This window comes from Anastrepha obliqua, chromosome 5, assembly GCF_027943255.1.
Source record: "Anastrepha obliqua isolate idAnaObli1 chromosome 5, idAnaObli1_1.0, whole genome shotgun sequence".
NCBI classification, from domain to species: Eukaryota; Metazoa; Arthropoda; class Insecta; order Diptera; family Tephritidae; genus Anastrepha; species Anastrepha obliqua.
Window position 1 is genome coordinate 42578889 of NC_072896.1, and position 20830 is coordinate 42599718.

General features: G+C 35.7%; 1 protein-coding gene across 2 annotated transcripts in view; it reads left to right on the top strand.

Moving 5' to 3' along the window:
• Nucleotides 1–1396: 1396 nt before the first annotated feature.
• LOC129249489 (G1/S-specific cyclin-E) overlaps nt 1397–20830 on the top strand; it is a 34123-nt gene continuing 14689 nt past the window's right edge. Inside the window, exons 1-3 of one of the 2 annotated variants that reach the window (XM_054889339.1) lie at nt 1397–1559; nt 14253–14320; nt 18579–19128. In XM_054889339.1, the coding sequence (XP_054745314.1) occupies nt 14289–14320; nt 18579–19128 (582 nt within the window). In that variant the 5' untranslated portion in view covers nt 1397–1559; nt 14253–14288. Of the gene's footprint in view, nt 1560–1652; nt 2173–14252; nt 14321–18578; nt 19129–20830 lie in introns of those variants that run through there. The other variant, XM_054889338.1, reaches the window with a different exon arrangement.

The following is a 20830-nucleotide window of genomic DNA, read 5'->3' on the forward strand; positions in this document are numbered from 1 at the left end:
TGTCTGTAGCTTTATTCACTGCGTGTCACTAGTTCCAGGCGACCAGACAGGCCCAGCATAGTTTAGAACCGGCCAATTGCTTTAAATGTCGATAGAAACAGTTCTTTGTCTTTGCTCCAAGTGCTGCCGACAAGCGCTTTGAGGTCCTTGTTGCGATTTTGGACTTTAGTGGCAATAGCGGTTGTGTGCGCTGGGAAGGGGAGCATACTGTCGAAGGTTACACTTAAAATTTTGGGGTTGTTTACCTTCGGAATTTGTGTGTCATCGACTTTTACCTTGAGGGTACCTTTGTCTTCACTGAAGGCTCCAAGATGGGATCGGCAATAGGAGCAGAGGTTTTCTCTAAATCAGCCAATTTACCTATTTCCTTAAAACTGCCGAGTACTGCTGATGTTTTTCAGGCAGTAGTCTTTGCGACACTGCAGGCATGCAGCATGCTTAGGGGACGCGGGAGCGATGGAGATATTAACATTTTTCGATAGTCATGCTGCGATCAAGAATCTGACGACGCCATGGTGCTGATCCAAACTGGTCGACTACTGTAAGGAGGAGATCAAATATCTTGGCTGTGCAGGTAACATTTCTCTGATCTGGGTTCCAGGTCATAGGAACATAAAATGAAATAAAATTGTTGATGAGCTTACTAGGAAGGGGTCGATTGCATTTGTCTCAGAGGTTTCCCACCCGCTCATCGGAATCCCCCTGACTGTTGTTAAAGGGGAATTGCAGAGGAAAGCGCAGATCAGAAATACATAAATAGAATGTAATATCTTTGACTTGGAAAAATTACAATAACAAATATTTTTAATATATTTCTTAGCAATAATAATGCTTTTTATCGAGAAATATCTGAATTTTTACGAAATGTTTTCGACTTTTGTATATGATTTGCTGTGAAATTTAATCATTTTTCAACCATGTTACATAAAAGAGCGTTTGGGAATGAGGTGATCTCAGCTATGGTTGACAACCAGCTGACAGGGTTTTTACTTATGGATCTGTGCAATGCACAAAGGTTAATAAAAATAACGGCGCGGATCGGAAATTAACAGAATGAAGTGAATGAAGTTGGAAACTAGACCGCTCCTACTGCCAGCTGCAGTATACAAATATACAAGTAATGGAGCACGAAAAGGTCAAAATAATTTTAATTTTATTAAGTAAAAAGTTATTCAAAAACAAAAATGAATGATTAGTTTATCTATATTAAAATTTACAAAATAATAATAAAATAATAAAATACAAAATCGTTGACAGCTGGAAGAAAAAACATGTAATTGAAAATATAACACCGAAATTTATTTGTTTGATTATTTATTTATTTACGTATTTAATTAAATGGAACAGACATTAGGAAAAATTAAAAAAAAATATATGTATGTGTATGTATGCTAATTTTGTATAGAATTTAATTAAAAATCGAATGCTGTATAGTAAGCTCGCTAATAATTTTGAATATCGGTTACGCGGAATCGAGCAACAATATTTCCATCAACTTTTGTGTAGCCATTAACTTTATCTCATTTTCGACGATATGTTCAGCGAAGACATGCTCCCAGGTACTTTCTTATTTATATTCTTTGAATACAACGATATGATCAGCTGACAGCTGTCAAATAGCGCGCGTCTCTGTGGCAAATACGCGGCGAATCTCTGGTCATGGTAAGGAGAGAACGAATTTCTTTACTGTTTGCAGCTAAAGCCGCTTATAATTTGCCACTCGGTTCTGCTTTGCGATATCGGTGCTATTCTGCTCCTGAAAAGTTAACAAATTTCGCTAAGAAATATAAGCAAAAATCAAATTTTTTAAGGAACTTATTCATATATGGTTCCTTTACCATTGCTATTGCGTTGACAAAAAGGTTGCCGATACCATTTTATTGTTGTGTTAATTGTGTTCGAGTAAAAGTAAACGCGTGGCTGAATGGATTTGGTTATGTGAGTCTAGGTATTAGTTTTAACAACCTGTGATTTTGCGAGTGGCAGTTTTGGATTAGCTGAAGTCATTATTGTACGGATAAACAGTGAGATGCAATGGTTGCCTAAAATTTATTTGATGAAGCGTTGAAGTGTAAATTCCCCCATGGCAAAGTAATATATTTCGCGGAGCTGAACTAGTCTTATACATTAAATATACGCATCCATATTTGGCACGGGAGGATATATATATGGGTAAGTACCATGCTAGTTGGGTGAGGAAAATATCATACAGGGGTTTGTAGAAGTTTCACCTGTTACATTGGTGTAGAGTACATTTGGGTCATATTGAAATCGTGCCAAGTTAAACGCATCCATTTGCATGGCGATATGTACAATTCTAAGGGAAACCTAAAGTTTTCCTGTTTGATCGAGATTATGCATTTTCCTAATTTCTGTGAAGTGTTTCCAATATGGCGTGTAGTGGACTTTTTAAGCCAATTGACAAATTTTTGGCTATCTAATTTTTCTTTTTGTTCGCCTTACTTCGGCTTCGCTTACGATTTTCTGCAATTCTCGTCGTTATTATTCTTGATTTGTAGCAATTTTCTATAAAAAAGTGACTTATGTGGCCATCGTTGTTGACTACTCCTAAGTGCTAGTTCTCTCTCGCGCGCATTGGTATTTCAGCAACAACTTCGCTGCGAGCCACTACATTTTATATGAGTCTTATCCATTTCGCTCTTATGTCGCCCGTCAAAAAGCCCGCGCGCGCCAAAATTGTCCAATTGAAATGTTGATAACTTGTGAACTTTACTCCAAATTTTTTCTAGACTCGAAAAATTTGACTCCTGTAGATTTATCCTCTTAATTGGTACCACATATGCATAAGTTTTCATTCATAAAGTTTGTGAAATATCGTGTGAAAGTTGGCTTTTAAAACGCGATTTTCGAGTCGACGTGGTGGCGTCGCTGTGTATGTTTGCTGCATTTGTTTAGATTATAAACAGTGTTGCCTCTTCATTTGGTGTGCATTAAGGGAATTATTTTTCACCTACCCATGCATGTCGCGGGATTAATTGGCTTAAAAGAAAAATTATGTGGAAATTGTGATTTGCTTAAAATTATTTTTGTGCTATTAAATTGTTCGGCTTTTTTTTAATTCTTGGTAGTTGATCAATTGTTTACAGTATGAGCTAAAAACTCATAAACTACATAAGAATTAAACTACGCCAATCTAGCTTTGCCGGTTTTAACATTAATATCTGCTCTTGAAACAATGGTTCAAAATCTCGTCGAAACCCATTTCAATGATTTAATTCGCGGTACTGAACTCGAAGACGAAATTTCATACCCCTTTTAAATCATTTTCTCGTCGATGTATTTAAATTTGATATTTTTCAGTAAACATAGTGAATTATGTAAATACTACATTGGGATACGGTATACTAGACAGAGTTGGTTTAGTGGGGCGATAGCCCTTGGTCATTCCGGTAACGTAGAACCGGCTGCCATGGGAATGATATACTACAATAGAATGGTGTGGTTATATCTTGTAACTAACATAAATCGTCTAAAGCAGAGAAGTTTCAATTCATGCACTACACCCCGAAAAGGCAGTTATCGACGGTAAAACACGAAAAAAAACCGCAATTGGATTTAATAGAATTAATTTACACGTTCTCTGTTTATGCCTTCTATAGCATAAATGCTTTCGTATATATTAGATTTTAAAGACTAGAGATACTTATTTCTTATAATCAAAAGGTTGGCACGAAGTGGCTAATATTGGCATCACTGTTACTGTCGCTCTCATATCGAATAGAAAACGGCGAACAGCTGATTCAACAGACTGCAGATCTGAGATGAGAATCACGGCGAACAAGGGCAGTTAATCAATTGGTTTTGACGTCGGGTAAAATGTAGCGGGAGAATTCCAAACGTGTGGGTTTGCCGTAGCTTCTCGCTTCTGTTATTTCGCCTGAAATTTCCTCTCTCTATTGTATGCGCTCTTGGCGCGGTCGTCGTCTTCTAGGGAATGCGCGAAATGAATTGACAATATTGTTGCTGTCATGGTATTTGTGTAGTTGCAATTGATTTGGCGCCCCGATCATCTGTTTTGGCGCAATTATTATGACCGGTTACAATTTTGGTGCAGTTTTCCTAAAGGGCATTGATTTAAGGCGAATGAAGGTGTCCTCGGATTTGTTGTGCAGGCTTTCTGCTGGGGCTTTGTTTGTGTTTTCTTTTATATGATGCACACATATGTATGTATGTAGATATATATGTTTAGTAAAAAAATGGATGTGGAGAATTTAACATGCGAGTAAATAAAAATGAATGAATTTGTTGGGGAAGTTTTTCTATACTCCTTTAGTTGGATACGTACATATGTATGCATGCAGGTACATGTAGCAAATCACATACTATGTGTATTTTGTTTTTTTTTTTTTCTTTTTTATCAAACCTTTTGCATTCATTTGCTTTTTCTATCAAATGTAAATTGAAGGTTGAGTTCCAAGTTTTGGTGGCATTTCGACGACCCCCATTTTTCGGCGGCAAAGTTGATGTTTTCGCGCCAGCGTTCCTGCTGTTTGGCGCTCGTGTTTGTACGATTAAACTAACTCGCCGCGTGGATGCAGTTTCTGATTTTTGACATTTCATTGCGGTGTCGCGATTGTGAGTTCGCGCGCCATCGCCGACTTTCGCTTGTCTCATTGGGAGATTTGTGCCAAAACTGGCGCAAATGGAAATCGTGTAGCATTCGAATAATAAATCTATCCACTATGAGTGTGTGTTAATATTTATATACACATGTATATTACTTACATACATACAAATGTATTTATGCACTCATAACACACATTTGTACCACATGTGTGTGTATGTACGTAAATAGGTATCCGATTAAATGTTACGCAAAAATTGCATGCTCACAATTTCGTCGATATTAAAATTTCTCCCATATTTTGTACATATATATGTATATATCTACATATTACGAATACATTTCTGGACCAACTGTGCAAATGGCTAAATACACTTACGTAAAAAAATTCTATACATTTATATTTGATCTACATATGTATACATACCTACATACATATGCGTATGCACTTTGACAATAAATATATTTTTATTTGCAAATTGATTCTTAATAAATGCTGAAATGTGCGGCCAGAGTCAAGTTAATTATCAAATGGTCTGTTCTCTTATCTCATACTTTTCGAGCTGTCACCCACATACATACATATATGATCATTAAAATAGGTACGCTGCTTTTATCTATCGATTTCCTTGTGTCGCTAGGAAGAATTTAATACTATTATTTAAATTTCGCGTTTTTTACAAATGTAATCACTGCTTTGTTGTGAAGTCCCGTTATATTATGTTGCGTTATTGGTTGCACAGATTCGGTTATTTTCATAAAGTGTAATTTTGCGTAGCCACTAAAATAGGTACTTGGCGGATAAGTTGCATTATAAGGAATTAAGTGAAGAACATTTTAACCTGACGTAAGTAACAAATTATGGTGATTGATAGTTCATTTAATCAGTAATAATTAATATGAATTTCTTTTCTAGATGGGTCGTGCGCAGATCGACGGAGGCTTGTTGCCAATCTTAGAAAACAAAAAGAAATCGTACAAATTAATCACTAAGTCACTTGGACGGTCCAAAAATTTTGTTGTAAATACTCTTAAGCTCAAAAAATCCACAGAACGATGAGGTGGCAAAAAGAAAACGACTTGCACTATAGATAATTTAATTGTGACTCTTTGCCAAAAGGTATCCTTTTAAGTCATCAAAGGTCTTTCCAGCTGAAATCCAAACTGTACCATCAGCGAGGGAACTGTAGGGTGTCGATCGTACAACATGAATCTACCAGACAGAATAGCTCGTAAAGTTCCTCTGTAGAAACGAGCAAATTTAAAGATGACAACTTTTGCTCAATAACACAAGGCATGGTGTGGACCAAAGGGCATGAAAAAATGGTATAATACTTTGGAGCTATGAAACAAAAATTTATTTGTTTGGAAAAGATGCTGGGCAAAATGTCAGATGTCCTAAAGGACAAGAAGAACAAAAAACACAGTTAAAAACCGTGGCGGCAACATAAAGGACCCATTCCCTCATCACCAATAAAATGGATAAATTTATTTACACAAGAATTGATGCTACCATTCGCTGAGGAGAATATGCCACTTTGGTGGATTTTTATTCAAAATAATGACCCAAAACACTAATAAATTTTAGTACACCACAGCAATTGAATATCTATTATTATTAATTTAAAAAACTTGCATAGGTATCGCTCGTGAAAAAAATTATTTCCCGTGTTTTTACAAATAGTCGACTTTTCTTTTAAAGGTTATATTAGTTTTTATCTTTAGAATCTTGAATACACAAAAATAGTACGAGGGTGCCTTTTATATGTCGGGATTTGGCAACCCTGGTGTTGGAATCTGGCAACTGACAGCTGTATCGCAAAGTCTGACAATTTTTGGCTTTTACGTACTCAAAACGTTTTGAAATACCAGCGCTATTTGTGTTGTTTACAGTAACTTAAAAGATTCATCTCGGTCCAAAAATGGAATTAAATCGTGAACATTTTCGTGCGATTATTTTACAACTTTCGACGTGGATTAACTCAGCTACATTACATGGATGAACTTAATTCATTTTTTGGCGATGAAGCTCCATCAAGGACCAGTGTTTATCGATGGTATGGTGAATTCAATCGTGGTCGTAGTTCACTCCAAGACGAATTTCGTGAAGGTCGTCCAAAATCAGTTGTTGTTCCGAAAACCATTGATGCTGTGCGCGAACTGATATCGCAAGATCGTCATGTGACCTATCTTGAGATTGAGACAATCTTAGGTATTAGTGGGACCAGCATACATTCAATATTGCATAAACATTTGACTGTCAAAAAAATTTGTTCGCGCTAAATCCCACACAATTTGTCAATCGCTCAAAATAACGCTCGTGTCAATTGGTCGAAGAAAATGCTCAAAAAATACGATCGCGGGGCTTCGAAACACGTCTATGACATCGTGACAGGTGATGAATCATGGATTTACGCGTATGAGCCCGAAAGTAAACAGCAGTCGACTGTATGGGTGTTTCAAGATGAGCCAAATCCAACAAAAGTTGTTCGCGCACGAAGCACTTCCAAGCAAAGGGTCGCCTGTTTTTTCGGAAAAACTGGACATGTCGCAACCGTACCACTACAACAACGCAGAACAGTAAATTCTGAGTGGTACACAACCATTTGTTTGCCAGTTGTCTTCCAAGAAATTAGGAAAACCAATCGCCAAAGACGGATCATTCTTCACCAGGACAATGCGAGCTCTCACATATCGGCTCAAACAACTGCATTTTTGAGCACCCAAAACATCGAATTAATGGGTCATCCGCCGTATGGTCCTGACTTGGCACCGAATGACTTCTTTTTATTCCCGTACGTAAAAAACAAACTGAGAGGTCATCGTTTTTCGACACCTGAAGAAGCGGTTGCGGCATTCAGAATGCATGTTTTGGAGGTACCTCATTCAGAGTGGCAAAAGTGCTGCGACAATTGGTTCAAACGCATGCAAAAGTGTATATGTCTTCATGGAGAATATTTTGAAACACAATAAAGTGATTTTCGATGATTAAAATTTGTTTTTGTTCTCTAATCCCGACATATAAAAGGCACCCCTCGTACATCGAAAACCTGTGGCATATAAAAAGCACTGCATACAAGTTAATTTGACTGAAGGTAAATTAATTTGTATATCTCAATTGCTTTACATAAATCTAATAATGCATATAATGAACCGATATCTAGATGCATCTGACCTTACAACACTTAGTGCGTTGTTATAAATTTTAATTAAGTGTATATAACTTTAAGTTGAATTTATTTAAAATGTTTAATTAATGTAGTATTCTGTAAGAACCCCTGTAGACGAATAAATAAATAAATAAAATTCATCTAACAATACATCTTTTCTATTGAATCACGTAAAATGTTGACTACAAAAATTATTTACTTTTTTTTCTTCACTGTTTAATATTTTATACTTAAACTTCGCGCCTGGAGATCAAATGCCAATTACCAAGTAGCTGTTTTTCTTTTTGTTAGATACTGGTGTTAGATCTAAAAATAAAAATATACGTAAAATTCAAGTAACGAAGCAACGAGCTCTGTGTGAAGGTCACTATTATGTTTTCTGCAAAACCAACGAACTGCAACTCGTGAGGACTCTTGCGCAACTGTGATATGTCGTGGTTGTGGTTAAAAAATAACTAATGATAACAAGTATTTAGTCTTTTAAAAGTGACGCTTAGATGTTAGTAATGAATAATTCAAAGCCGGTACCTTTTTTATGTCGTCTTTGACATTTGTCAAGTAGACAGATGTACAATTTTACACGTTAGAATGTGTTGAAATTATTAAAGCTCGTTATGAAAATAGTCGATCTTTAGGAACATATATATATGTATATATATATATATATAATTGGCGCGTATACCCTTTTTGGTTGTTTGGCCGAGCTCCTCCTCCTATTTGTGGCGTGCGTCTTGATGTTGTTCCATAAATGGAGGGACCTATAGTTTCAAGCCGACTCCGAGCGGCAGATATTTTTTATGAGGAGCTTTTTCATGGCAGAAATACACTCGGAGGTTTGACATTGCCTGCCGAGGGGCGACCGCTATTAGAAAAAAACTTTTTCTTAATTTTGGTGTTTTACCGAGATTCCAACCTGCGTTCTCTCTGTGAATTCCGAATGGTAGTCACGCACCAACCCATACGGCTACGGCGGCCGCAACATATCGCAAAATTCGTGTTTTTTTGCTGGAACAATCGTCCAAATGAGTCGACAATTCAAACGTTAGAGACAGAATTTGAAGAAACTGAGGCCAAAAACTGGACGCTCTATTGAGAATATTGCTGTTGTAGCGCAAAGTGTTGCTGAACAACCTCCAACATCGATATCTTGACATTCTCAACAATTAGGTATTCATGAATCGATTGTGTAGCGCATTTTACCTGTAGACGGATTTAAATTAATGCAAATTCAAATTTCTCGATTTTTCGACTTTTCCTTCTGAAGCTTTCCTTTTTTCCCAAGCCATTACCCATTGCCAACAACAAATAACTTTGACGATTTTTTTTGCTTGCTGGAAATCAAGAATAATAAAATAAAGGATTGCGACTGTCAAATTTACCATGACGCCCGTATTGCGAATAAACAAAAATAAGAGGAAAAGTAAGCGAGAGCAAGTGAAAACTGCCAAACATAAGAAACATTTTGACGTGATAACGTCTTATAATTCGATTTAGCCGGCTGCACACACGAAAAAATGTGTCGTTACCTTGCTCATTAGTGTTACCTTGCTCATTTGTCGTTACCTTGCTCATTGCCGTTACCTTGAATGAACTGCAAGCGAAAGCGCGGAACGAACAAAGCAAACGAACGGCAACGTTCGACATCTTGCTCTCTCCTACTTAAGTGAGCTTATATATGTATGTATATGCGCATATGTAGGTATATAAATTCACATACTTGTATTTGCATATGCCTTCTTCCTGTGTGCATGGTAATGAACCATTTCTCTGTTGAGAATAGGACGATGATAGAAAAAGTAGGAAATGAAAGGGAGTGTTTCGAGTGTAAAGTGTCTTGAAAAAGGCAAATCGATGATGATGCCTCTTAGTGTTGTTGACTTATTAACGTCTGATGCACAATCGAAATTGAAGATATCTTTCATGAATTTGATAAATGTTTCGTCATTTTTCACGTTTGTGTAAAGGTAACTTGACCTATTCCATTGCAATTCCATTTACCTCCTCCTCTATATCCATACAAAATATCTATCAAACAAATAAAATTAAAATTTTGTTTTGAAAATTGCTACCATTCCATCAATATTTTCTTATGACGTTGTCACGTTAAACTATCGTCAGTAAACCGACTTTACAGACAACCTCTTTTTTTACACGGCTTCATCAGCAGTAAAAGCAAAAAACTGCATTTAGAAGTATTGTTATAGTTGTTGTTTTTTAGAATTTAACACACGGCACTTCATTTTTGTTATTTCGTTTATTTAAAAATCATAATATTTATTAAGCCATTCTTTTTGATCGTTTATTCGTGGCACTGACGTCATCGGTTAAAATCAAAATTGCAAAACTAGTGGTTTTCGAAAGGCACCACATTCTGTATTCTGTACACCGTGGCAAGAGATGGTGTTTTTTGTGTTCCAGTGCCTCTGGGCTGTTTACGCTCTATTGAGAGGGCATTTCGTTCTTAGGTTCATTAAGTCAAACATGAAAAAATATATACATATATATTTTGTGTATGTATAATGTCCTTTTCTCATGCTTCCAACAACCTGTGTGTACACACACCGTATTTTATTACATATATAATACATAGGTACATATGTATGTATGTATGTGTGTATGTATGTATCTATGTATGTATCGTAGATGTGTAACTACGATAGCTGCCGCTCGCTTAGGCAAACAACATCTAGAAGTAGTGATATGAAATTTGTCTATATTGAGTGATAACAACAACTACTCCAACGTTACAACAAATAAGCTGAAAAAACTAGCTTCTTGAGAAACATGAATGAAGAAATATGTGCAACAGTTTAACAAGAGAAAAGTAGGTAGGAATCGTAAGTCGGCCAGGTACTAATCACAAAGATAAATTTTATATTATGTATATTAATATATTTTGAATTTAGTTTTTAATCATAAAGTAAAAAATACTTTATATACAAGTACATACATACATATATACTTGAGATGAATATATTACTTTTGTTTTGGTAAGTTGTTGTCGAAGGGCCATATTTTTGGGAGATTTTAATTTTAAACTCACAGGTTTAGCACAGCGAATAAAGGTCTAGCGGCTTTATCGGCTGGATCATGTCGTCCGAATGGATACAAACGCTCCGGCTCTGAAAGTATTCCATACGGTACCAGCTGGTGGTAGCAGAAGAAGGACTTGGCTTTACTTGGTGTGTCCAACTAGCGCCGGTTAGCACGAGAAAGAAACGACTGGCGTGCTTTGTTAAACTCGGCCGAAATCGGTTAAGCGCTTATCACGCCTATCAAAAAGAAGTGTTGTTGGAATGCCTACTCGAGCAAACATAGCTTTTAGGGCCTACAATAATGCCGATTACGTTTCACTCTCGATCCGTTCTCAGTCAGGTAAAATATCAACAAGAAAAGAGTAATGTATGGATTGATACTATCGGCAACATTCAAGTTTCGATTCTAAATGATTATTGTTTGGGCGAGGTCGTCAGACTCAGACCAACACGACCCCAAGTGTAATTGCTATTACCATATTGCAAGTCTGAATTGTGAAGTGAGTTATACTGTATAAAGCGAACACGATGACGTTTTGCCGTTCCCACGACAGTCGGTTCTACGTTACCGGAACGACCCGGGTTTATGTCCGGCCAAGGACTGTCACTTCAGCAGTATTCCCCATATATGTATGGGGAATGTTCATGCTGCTACAACAACAACAACAACAACGTTTTGCCAGATCCACAATGGTCATGATCAGCACTTTGGTGTGGAACGACACTTGCTGTTCTTGTATCCAATACAATTTCATTTTTTACGTATGATTATGCCGAATTATTCCTGATGCCGCAGAGGTTTGCCATTGCTTGCCGAGGGGCAAACACTGTTAGAAAAAATCGTTTATTTCTTTTGATGTTTCATGTCCACAATATGCGTGGAATGGTAGCCACATACAATCTCGACCGTTAATATGGCATCACTTTCACATGCTTCGTTTCCTTTTTACAATGGACAGCGTTACAGCACAGCACTTTGCCACACAAAGAAATAGTGAATGAATGCCGCCCCGGCGTTTGTTTTTAATGTTGATACGTTGAACGTATGTATGCTTGTATGTATGTATGTACCTACATACACAGCAGTAAATCAGTGTGTTTCAGGACTTTCTAAGAAGTGAACCATTTGGGACGGTACTAGTCCGGACTTGTTCCTCAACAAAAGTAAATAAGCCAAATTTGTTCTCGTAATTGTCTGCACCTGCTCTATGCACTTGCTTCGTTTTAAATAACTAAATGAATGCGTAGTATGCAACCAGTATCTTTAATGAGATTGTCCTTAGAATTTACTGCAGGGATGTTTAAACTTCTGTATTGTCACTTGGCCTTGATTTTCTATTTCATTAAATATTTGAATTTATTCTGTCTTTGTTTTGAATGTGAATTTGTTTTGTCTATTGAAACACCTAAAAGGTTTTCCTAGAATTTTTTAATGAGAAAAATTCCTTAAGAGATCTGCCCAACTATCGCTAAGAAACTCATTGGATATGTACGAGTACGTACCCACATACATACATATGGGCATAAGTACAATTTTCTTTGTATGAGTGGATTTTGAATCAAAATTTGTATGAATTTGAAGTACCATACTATATACATATGCATATGTGTGTGTAAATATATAATATGTATTTGTAATGCAAGATTACAGCATCATTTACCCACTTTTTAGGTTTCCGGAATATTCCATATATTAAAATAGGGGCATAGCGTATTAGTCTAGACTAATATATGTAGATACTTGAGTAAAGTCGTCTCTCGACGAACAAAACTAAAACTCTACAAGACTCTCATCATGCCCGCCCTAACGTATTGCGCAGAAGTTTGAACGATAGCAACATCCCATGAGGAGTCCGTTGGAGTATTTGAGAGAAAAATTCTGCGAAAGAGTTTTGGACGTTTGCACGTTAGCGGTGGCAATTATTGCAGGCGATGGAACAATGAGTTTTGTGAGTTTTACAGCGACATAGACATGATGCAAAAAATAAAGAGGAAGGAAGGAAGGCCTTCTCTACGTTGAAAATATTAGGCGGAGAAGGACCTAGCTTCACTTGATGTTTCCAACTGGCGCTGGTTAGCAAGAGAAAGAAGCGACTGGCGCACCTTCTTAAACTTGGCCAAAATCGCGTAAGCGGTTATCGCGCCAATTAAGAAGAAGAAGATAACGTATTAGTCTCCTGGACATCTACGTAGGCATCTTATGATTACTGATTAGCACCTGTTATGATTCCACTATGCGAAAAGAGCATCGAGCATTGTGCTTCGCCATTACGTCACGTTTGATTATTAACAGGAAGCGTTAATTTGCCATTTATAAAACAAAAACGATGAAAGTAAAGCGGGTTAAATCCGAAAACAACTTGCCTCATTTTTGTCTCACATCTCCTTTAGGCAAAAGTTTATATGTATGTATCTTGATACTTGTGCCAGGCAATATAATGCCTATGGAGACAATTCACAGCTCATGAAGAACAATAAATAGTTTGATAAGTATTTCGTGACTACCATTTAATAGTGTCCGGGTTCGCACCCCGATTTGGGCACGAAGCATCAAAATTATAGAACAAGTTTTTCTAATAGTGGTCGCCCCTCGACAGACAATGGCAAACCTCCGAGTGTATTTCTGCCATGAAAAAGCACCACATAAAAAATATTTGCCGTTCGGAGTCGGCTTGAAACAGTAGGGTCCCCCATTTGTGGAACAATATCAAGACGCACGCCACAAATAGGAGGAGGAACTCGGCCAAACAACCAAAAAGGATGTACGCGACAATTATATATATGTTTATAATATTTATCAAATGTCTTAACATTTATCAAATTACTGTTTTTACTCTGTCAACTTTTCTTTCCGGTTTTTTGCTGTCTTAACTATTAATTTTCAAAAATGCAAACCCAACATTTCATTTTGTTTTTTCATTTAGTAAAAAAATTATTCAAAAACAAAACTGGAATTTAGTTTTGTGCCACCTTGTACTAATAGTTAACCACTTCCGATCGTTGTTCCATATGGTGAATGATTTCTAGGTGGTGCTCTTTTGTGTTATCAGAGAAATATGACATATGGTCGCCAATTTAATGACAATTTTCAGTATTTTATATATGTAATAGTTAATTTACCGGTATTAATTTGTAAGCGGAGCAGTCAGTACATTTTGTTTGGATAGCGTGCCGGCGATTGAAAGTCAGCCAGGTACTCATTTTGACACCTTCCATTATAGTATGACTCCTGAGGAATAGGAATTTTAACCGAATATCCGTTATTTTAATTGCATGTTTGTTATTTTTGAGTGCATTAGTATGTATGTATGTGTTTGCATCCAGCTTTGAGCATTTGAGTTTGCTAAAAATAGGTTGTACATACATATATATATACATATAGTAATTTAAGACATTCGTCAATATACTCATATACTCACATATTTGGTATTTATACAAAACCTTTCTCTTTCTTTTTTTCAGTTTACACTCGATCGGCGATCTCTTCCTTGCTCAAACATGAATCGTAGCATTACAAATTATTACAAAAAGTGAGTTGCATTCATTTATATGTTGCTAATCAATTACATGCATTTTCTTTCCCACATATTTTGAGATACTTTTGACAAATTGTGCAAAAACAAGGCCATGAAATCGTGCTGAAATAGTAACCTGCTATTAAATTTAGCAACATGCGCACTGGACTCAGCTGCAGGATCGTTTATGAATCTAACCCTTCTACCAAATGACCAAATGATGTTGTTATATTATTTTAAGCCAAAAGGTAGAAGAAGGGTGTGTTAGAAATTACCTTCAATTAATTTGATGATCATTATAAGACCTGAAACATTAACTAATGATGGAAGTATGCACGCTCAAAGCAATAGTCACCCACCTTCGTATAGGGGTGCACTAGTCGGCAGACTTAAAAACCGCAAGGACCGTACCGCAATGTCAGCGGCCACGCCGGGGGCGACAATGACGAGTCAAGCCCACTTGCAATCAAGGGTAACATCATAGTCATCCTGCAAACAAGCAAATTGTTGCAATCCGTCGCCATGACATACCTGTGCATTACTGGCATTTGTGTCATTTGTTGACATATATATTGTAAGAATGTACGCATCAAAATGTATGTGTGTATAAGGGTTGCCAATACTAAAAGTTTAAGCTTTTCATGTAACAGCAATTACATTTTCATCGCATTCCCATAGTATCACCAGCATTACATGGAACGCAGAAAATTTGTAAACGGCTGTTACAGTATGACATAACAACGATCTTGACACCTCAGTATCTGTATGCCTCCACAGGCAAAGTATTTCGTGTCCACATCGTAATGACTAACGCAAAAAATTGGTGGAATAGAAAAACAATCGGGGTAGATTATCTTGAATCATATAATTTCACCTTGTGGTGTATGCAGACTGTGGAAGTGAAAGTTTTCATGACAGCTGGTGGTGATATGCAATTTGTTTCTAGCCTCTTTGCCATAAAAACTAGTTTCAAATGTGATTATTTGACTGTAAGAAAATTACACAAAGCTTGGAACATGTATTGGGTGTTTTTTTAGCTGCATGAGAACTATTGATATTGATAACTATGGTTTGACAGTTGAGAATGCAAACTGTGTTGACATTTCTGTTCAGTAAGTTTTGGCAAATCGTCATGTATAGTTTAAGGTCAGAAAAACACTTCCAAATTGTGGAAATTTACTTAAAAAAAAAAAGAATCTGTTCGCGAAGTTCATGGAGCGAAGTTTTGAAGAAGACGCCGAAATGTCGATTCGTCGTCGTTTTCAACTTGTTGACCTCTGTCCTTCGACTACGTGGAAAATTTTACGTAAGGATCTTGGTTTACGCTCCTGTGAAATACAGCTCATACAAGAATTGAAGCCAAATGACCATCGGTTGCGTTGCATTTTTGCTGATTGGGCTCTTTTATTGGAAAAAGTAGTCAAAAATTGGACTGATCGAATGGACCACCATGCAACTCGTAGCCGCGTCGGACATATGCCGGATATTAATCATATTCGAAAAATAAATGCCATGAAATTATCTACCAGAATGCATTCAAACAATATTTCCCTTTTTTATATTATCATTTTAAGTTCTCAAGCTCTTAAAAAAACATCCGATACAACTCTTGCTATAACCTAATTCCCAAAAATGTTGAAACATTAATGAGTCTTTGCTCCTTAAAAAAAATCGCGAAAACCACACCAAACTTGGTATTATCCGCATATTGTCTTTAATTTCATTTCGTAAACTCGGGCAGAAATTTTTTTTTACATTAAGACCTGAAAAGTTGAATAAAAAATGTTTCGCAGCAAAATAAAATAGTTAAATATGTCTATTACAGTGATCGAAATTAAAAATAACAAGCAAATGTTAGATCTATCGGATATGACCGCATAACTCAAAAGATGCTAATTGCTATTTTTCTAATCGGTCATCATAAAGTATAACAATCAACTTACTGCCTTGCCTCGCCTCTTTTCGAAAATATATTTATATGCTATGTAAATAAAATACTTTCCTTAATAGTATGACATCATACCAACACAACAATTTGGATTTCGCGAGAAATGCATATCATTATATGGTATTTCAAAAGTAACGCCTAAATGTCAGTAGTGTCAGTTCCTTTTGTTTGTCGAGTAGACAGATGTACAATTTCACTCGATAGAACGGCGCGATAAAATTATTAAAACTTATAAAGAAATGTTCGATTTTTAACCCCTTGCCGTGCTTTAACGAGTCCACTCGTGATGAAAATTTTGGCCCAAGCATGAATATGACGAGCCAGGCTCGTGAATAGATTGTAATGTAATGAATCGATTTCAAATAATAAATTCGAAAGGTATTAGAGTATATTTCCACAACAGCAGTATTGTGCAGTGTCTACATCAGAGGCATTTACATTTCGGCTCGGCTTTGCAACACTTGGGCCCGAGTTTCGTTAATCTCAATTTCACGGCAAGGGATTAAAAACAAAATATCGGAAAATTCATGATTTTTGATTTAATATTTTTGAGTTGATTTTGATATAATAAACGATGGAAGATTATTAAGACCTAATCCCTTTGAGTTAGATGAAACTGAGTTTTACTAACAAACAAAAAAAAAAAATTCTTAAAAATCAACGCGCATTTTGGCCCATTTGAAAAATTCAATGGGCTACAAAACTTCATATTTTTCCATACAAAATTTTTTCAGAAATTCTGATTAAAAAGCTTGAAATTTTGGTGAAAATTCGCCGAATTTTTATAAATGTTGTACAAAGTTTGAAAGTTTGCGTTATAGGTATGCTTTTGTAGTAGTATAAGCTATAGTATTACAAAAAAAAAAAAAATATTGAAATTAAAAAATAGATGAATAGTCAAAAATTGTCAATCTGTGGTGGTGTACACTTTTTTTGACACTGGCTTATATCAAATCGTATGTGATCATGAAATTGTAAGGTATATTAATATAAAAAATAGAAAATCTACATTTGCCCTGAAGTGTTGCGTATTCAACTTCCGCAAGTGATCGCAATTATATTTCTTATTAGTGTAATTGTAATAATTAAATATACGATTACGATTCGTTTGTTCAATTACAATTATGTAATTTTATTTTGAAATTTATTTATTTATTTAGTGAGCTTTCTTGCTATTTTCCATTTATAATATGTAGTATTAATTTCATACATTTTGTTTTTTTTTTTGTGTGATTTGCTTAATGCTACGATTATTTTATACAATATACAAAAATAAAAAAAAAAATATTTTAATCGATTGCGGCAATTTTAAACCTTCAATTTTTAGAATTTCAATTAACGTACTATACGAGTATTCGCAATCATTCATAACAGTCATCATAATGCTAAAAATTTTCCGGATTGTAATCACAGTTATCGGAATCCTAGGTACAAAATGAAAATGCAGTCTTAATCCTAAGTGATTAGCTCAGTGAATGTTGGGAATTTTTTTAACAAAAAAAAAAAAAAAAATAACAATTAGGAAATTGGTACAGTTTTTCATAGGCATAATGAGCAAATAATTTACTATAATTCTTGAGGCGAGTTAAGGGTTAAATATCATATAATGCATGCATTTGTAATTGCAACGCACCGTGCTACATATCCTTGGTATTGTTTTTTTTTATCATGCTATAAATTGCAATACATTTTCGGGCGTCGTTTGGCGCAATCATGACGACTCTAATTCGCTTCAGAACAGCTATAAAGCCTTAAAGAATCTCAATCTCAAACACTCGATTTTGGGTGTGGCGCCAGGTAGGAAAGGCAAAAAACGCAAGACAGATATGTACATACATATATTCTTAAAACTAAAAGAAAAGCAACGGAAATCGAAAAAAGTGGTTGCATTGCATTAGTTGCACATGTATTCGTATGTATGTATGTAGGTATAAGTATGTATAGATGCTTATTAACGGTTCGTTTAGACTGTGTAATATGCAAAAGAAATGTAAATTTCATATCGAATGCAATTATGTGAATTACTTAATTTCAGCACAAGCTCTGATCATAGTTTGCCTTCATTAGGAGACATGATTGGAAGGGTAAACTTTTTTTGATTGTTAAAATAATGACACATTTTCTAATTTATGCGTGTAGTTGTATTCTTTGCGTAAGTATCAAAGGCAACTACTATACGTTCGGTGTGAGTTTTCGCATTTGAATTTCTCTAAGCGGTTTTTCCCGCACTTCCGCCAAAAATACAAATACGTCTATATGTACTTTAATAGCCCTTTATATCAAGCTAATTTCTGATTCTTTTTCCATTTCTTTTGCCAATTTCAGGATGGAGAAGGACCGGAGTAACAACAATGACATAAGTCATAATAATAACTGCCAAAATAATTGTCATAAAAGCAATAGCGATCATAAGAGTTATAAATTGCAGAATACCTCAAGAAGCAGTCAAAGGCAACAGCCGTACAACATACAAAACCGCTGGAATCTCTCGGCAAGCGTTAGCAATATTGAATCTACTGTTAGGACTTGCGACACAATATCTCCGTTTGCTGCAACGTCGTCTAAGCTGCTGCCATCAAAAACATCAAGCTCGCTGGAATATATGCGCCAGCCACAAAAATCACCACCGTCTTCTACACTGACAGGGTCAGAAACTGCAGTGTTGACAACCAAGAGTGCTTCAGTCTTCAATGTGGAAACTGCTGGTGCTTCTTCAACTTCGCCATCGTCATCATCCGTAGATTCAGTTTTATTACGCGGATGGTCTTCAATGCCCACCACTTCAACCGATACCTCGCATTTGCTCACCAAAATTAATAGCCGAAACGCTACTAGGAAACGTAAAAGACAAGATTCAATCAATGAAGTACAAGTAGTAAGTTTATCATCATACATATGTACATACATACTATAATATGTTTAAGAAATTTTATCGCTTGACTTAATGTGGCTATGTGAAAATGAACTCAATATTGTATGTATAGGTGAATGCCCCAAAATGGGTGGACTTAGTCATATTTTGCTAGACGTACCTTGTGATGCTATGAAATAAGTAAAAGAAATATAGAAGCGAAAAACAAAAAAATAATTTGGAAGTGTAACGATTTAAGGTTAATTAGATAAACGCTGAGTGGTGATGAGAAAACTCCGCAAACGGTTAATAGATCCAGCGAAGTGTTGAAAAGGTGAGAAGTAAACGTTTCTAATCTTAGCCTTGGGAGAGTCATGAGGGAAGAAAAGGGTCTCCGTAGCCTTCAGCCCAGTTCATCTTTACCACAGTAGAGACTTGAGTTAATCGTAAGTCTCGTCACAAGAATTCCTTTCATGCGCCCGTTTAATACTCGCTATATCATAGAGAGTTGTGTTTTGGTGAGCTTGACTGGAAAGGCATTGTATTTGTCTAGGAATACTCAAAGGCTCTAAAGGAGCTCGCACACCCTACTCACAGGCAGAAATGTGTAGAGGATAGCGCAAATATTTTTACATTTCTCAATTTGTCAATATGTGCTGATACATACATATGTATGTGACGAGCCGGTTTCCTCTTTCTCAGATATTTGAATAAAATTTGTACCAAATATACAAGAGACTCTTCTTATTGTAGATTTAGATAAATTCAAGGTAATTATATGCTTTATAGAATAAGTGGAAAAATTTATCAAAAAAGTGAAGGGGGATACCAATCGATGCGTATTGACCCCAGGATTACAAATCTGAAGGAGCAAAATGATTTTTTTTCTCCGTTCAAAAGTCAGTAATAAAAAACACTTATGTCATTGCTCTTTTCAATCACTAAATACACGAAAATTATTACACTTAAGGGCCAAACTTCACTTTCTCTTCACACAAGGTAATATTTTTGAACAATATTTCCTACAAAAACTCGGTAAATAGTAACATTAACTTATTATATATGTACATATATGTGTTAATAAGAATGTATACAAAGCTCGCATGACGAAGGAATAGTTAACTGAATCATGCTTGGTATTGTCACTCTTTTGAAATGTAGCGATCGTACATTTATAAGGTGTTAGAGGGTCAATTACTTAATATCACAAGATTTACATATTTACAATATATTGGCGGTGAAATTTGGAATGGAGATATATTTAATTACATCATTTTTATCAGAGATATACAGGCAAATAAATATACCTATTTAAAAAAAAAATCAGAAAGAAGCGCGACTTTTTATTCCAAATTTTCACTATAAAATAATATTTTATCGGCAATATACAGGCAAATGAATAAATAAATTTTTTTTATAAAAAATAGCGCCGCAGACTACAATTTGTAATAAAAAGTCGCGCGATTTCTTTTGCTCCTACAGATTTGTAAACCTGTCAATACGCATACTTTTTTGATCAATTTTTCCACTTATTCTATAAAGTATGCAATTTACCAAAACCAAAATTCTTTCCGCATTCATCGGGTCTAGATTTGCAATGTGGCTTGATTTTATATCCATTGAAATTGTTTAATGTTGTTTAATATTCATAAAATACGTCCAAAGTATTTGATCTCCTGCAGAATTTTAAAGGTTGTGGTGTAAAATTGTAAACCCCTCTCGCATG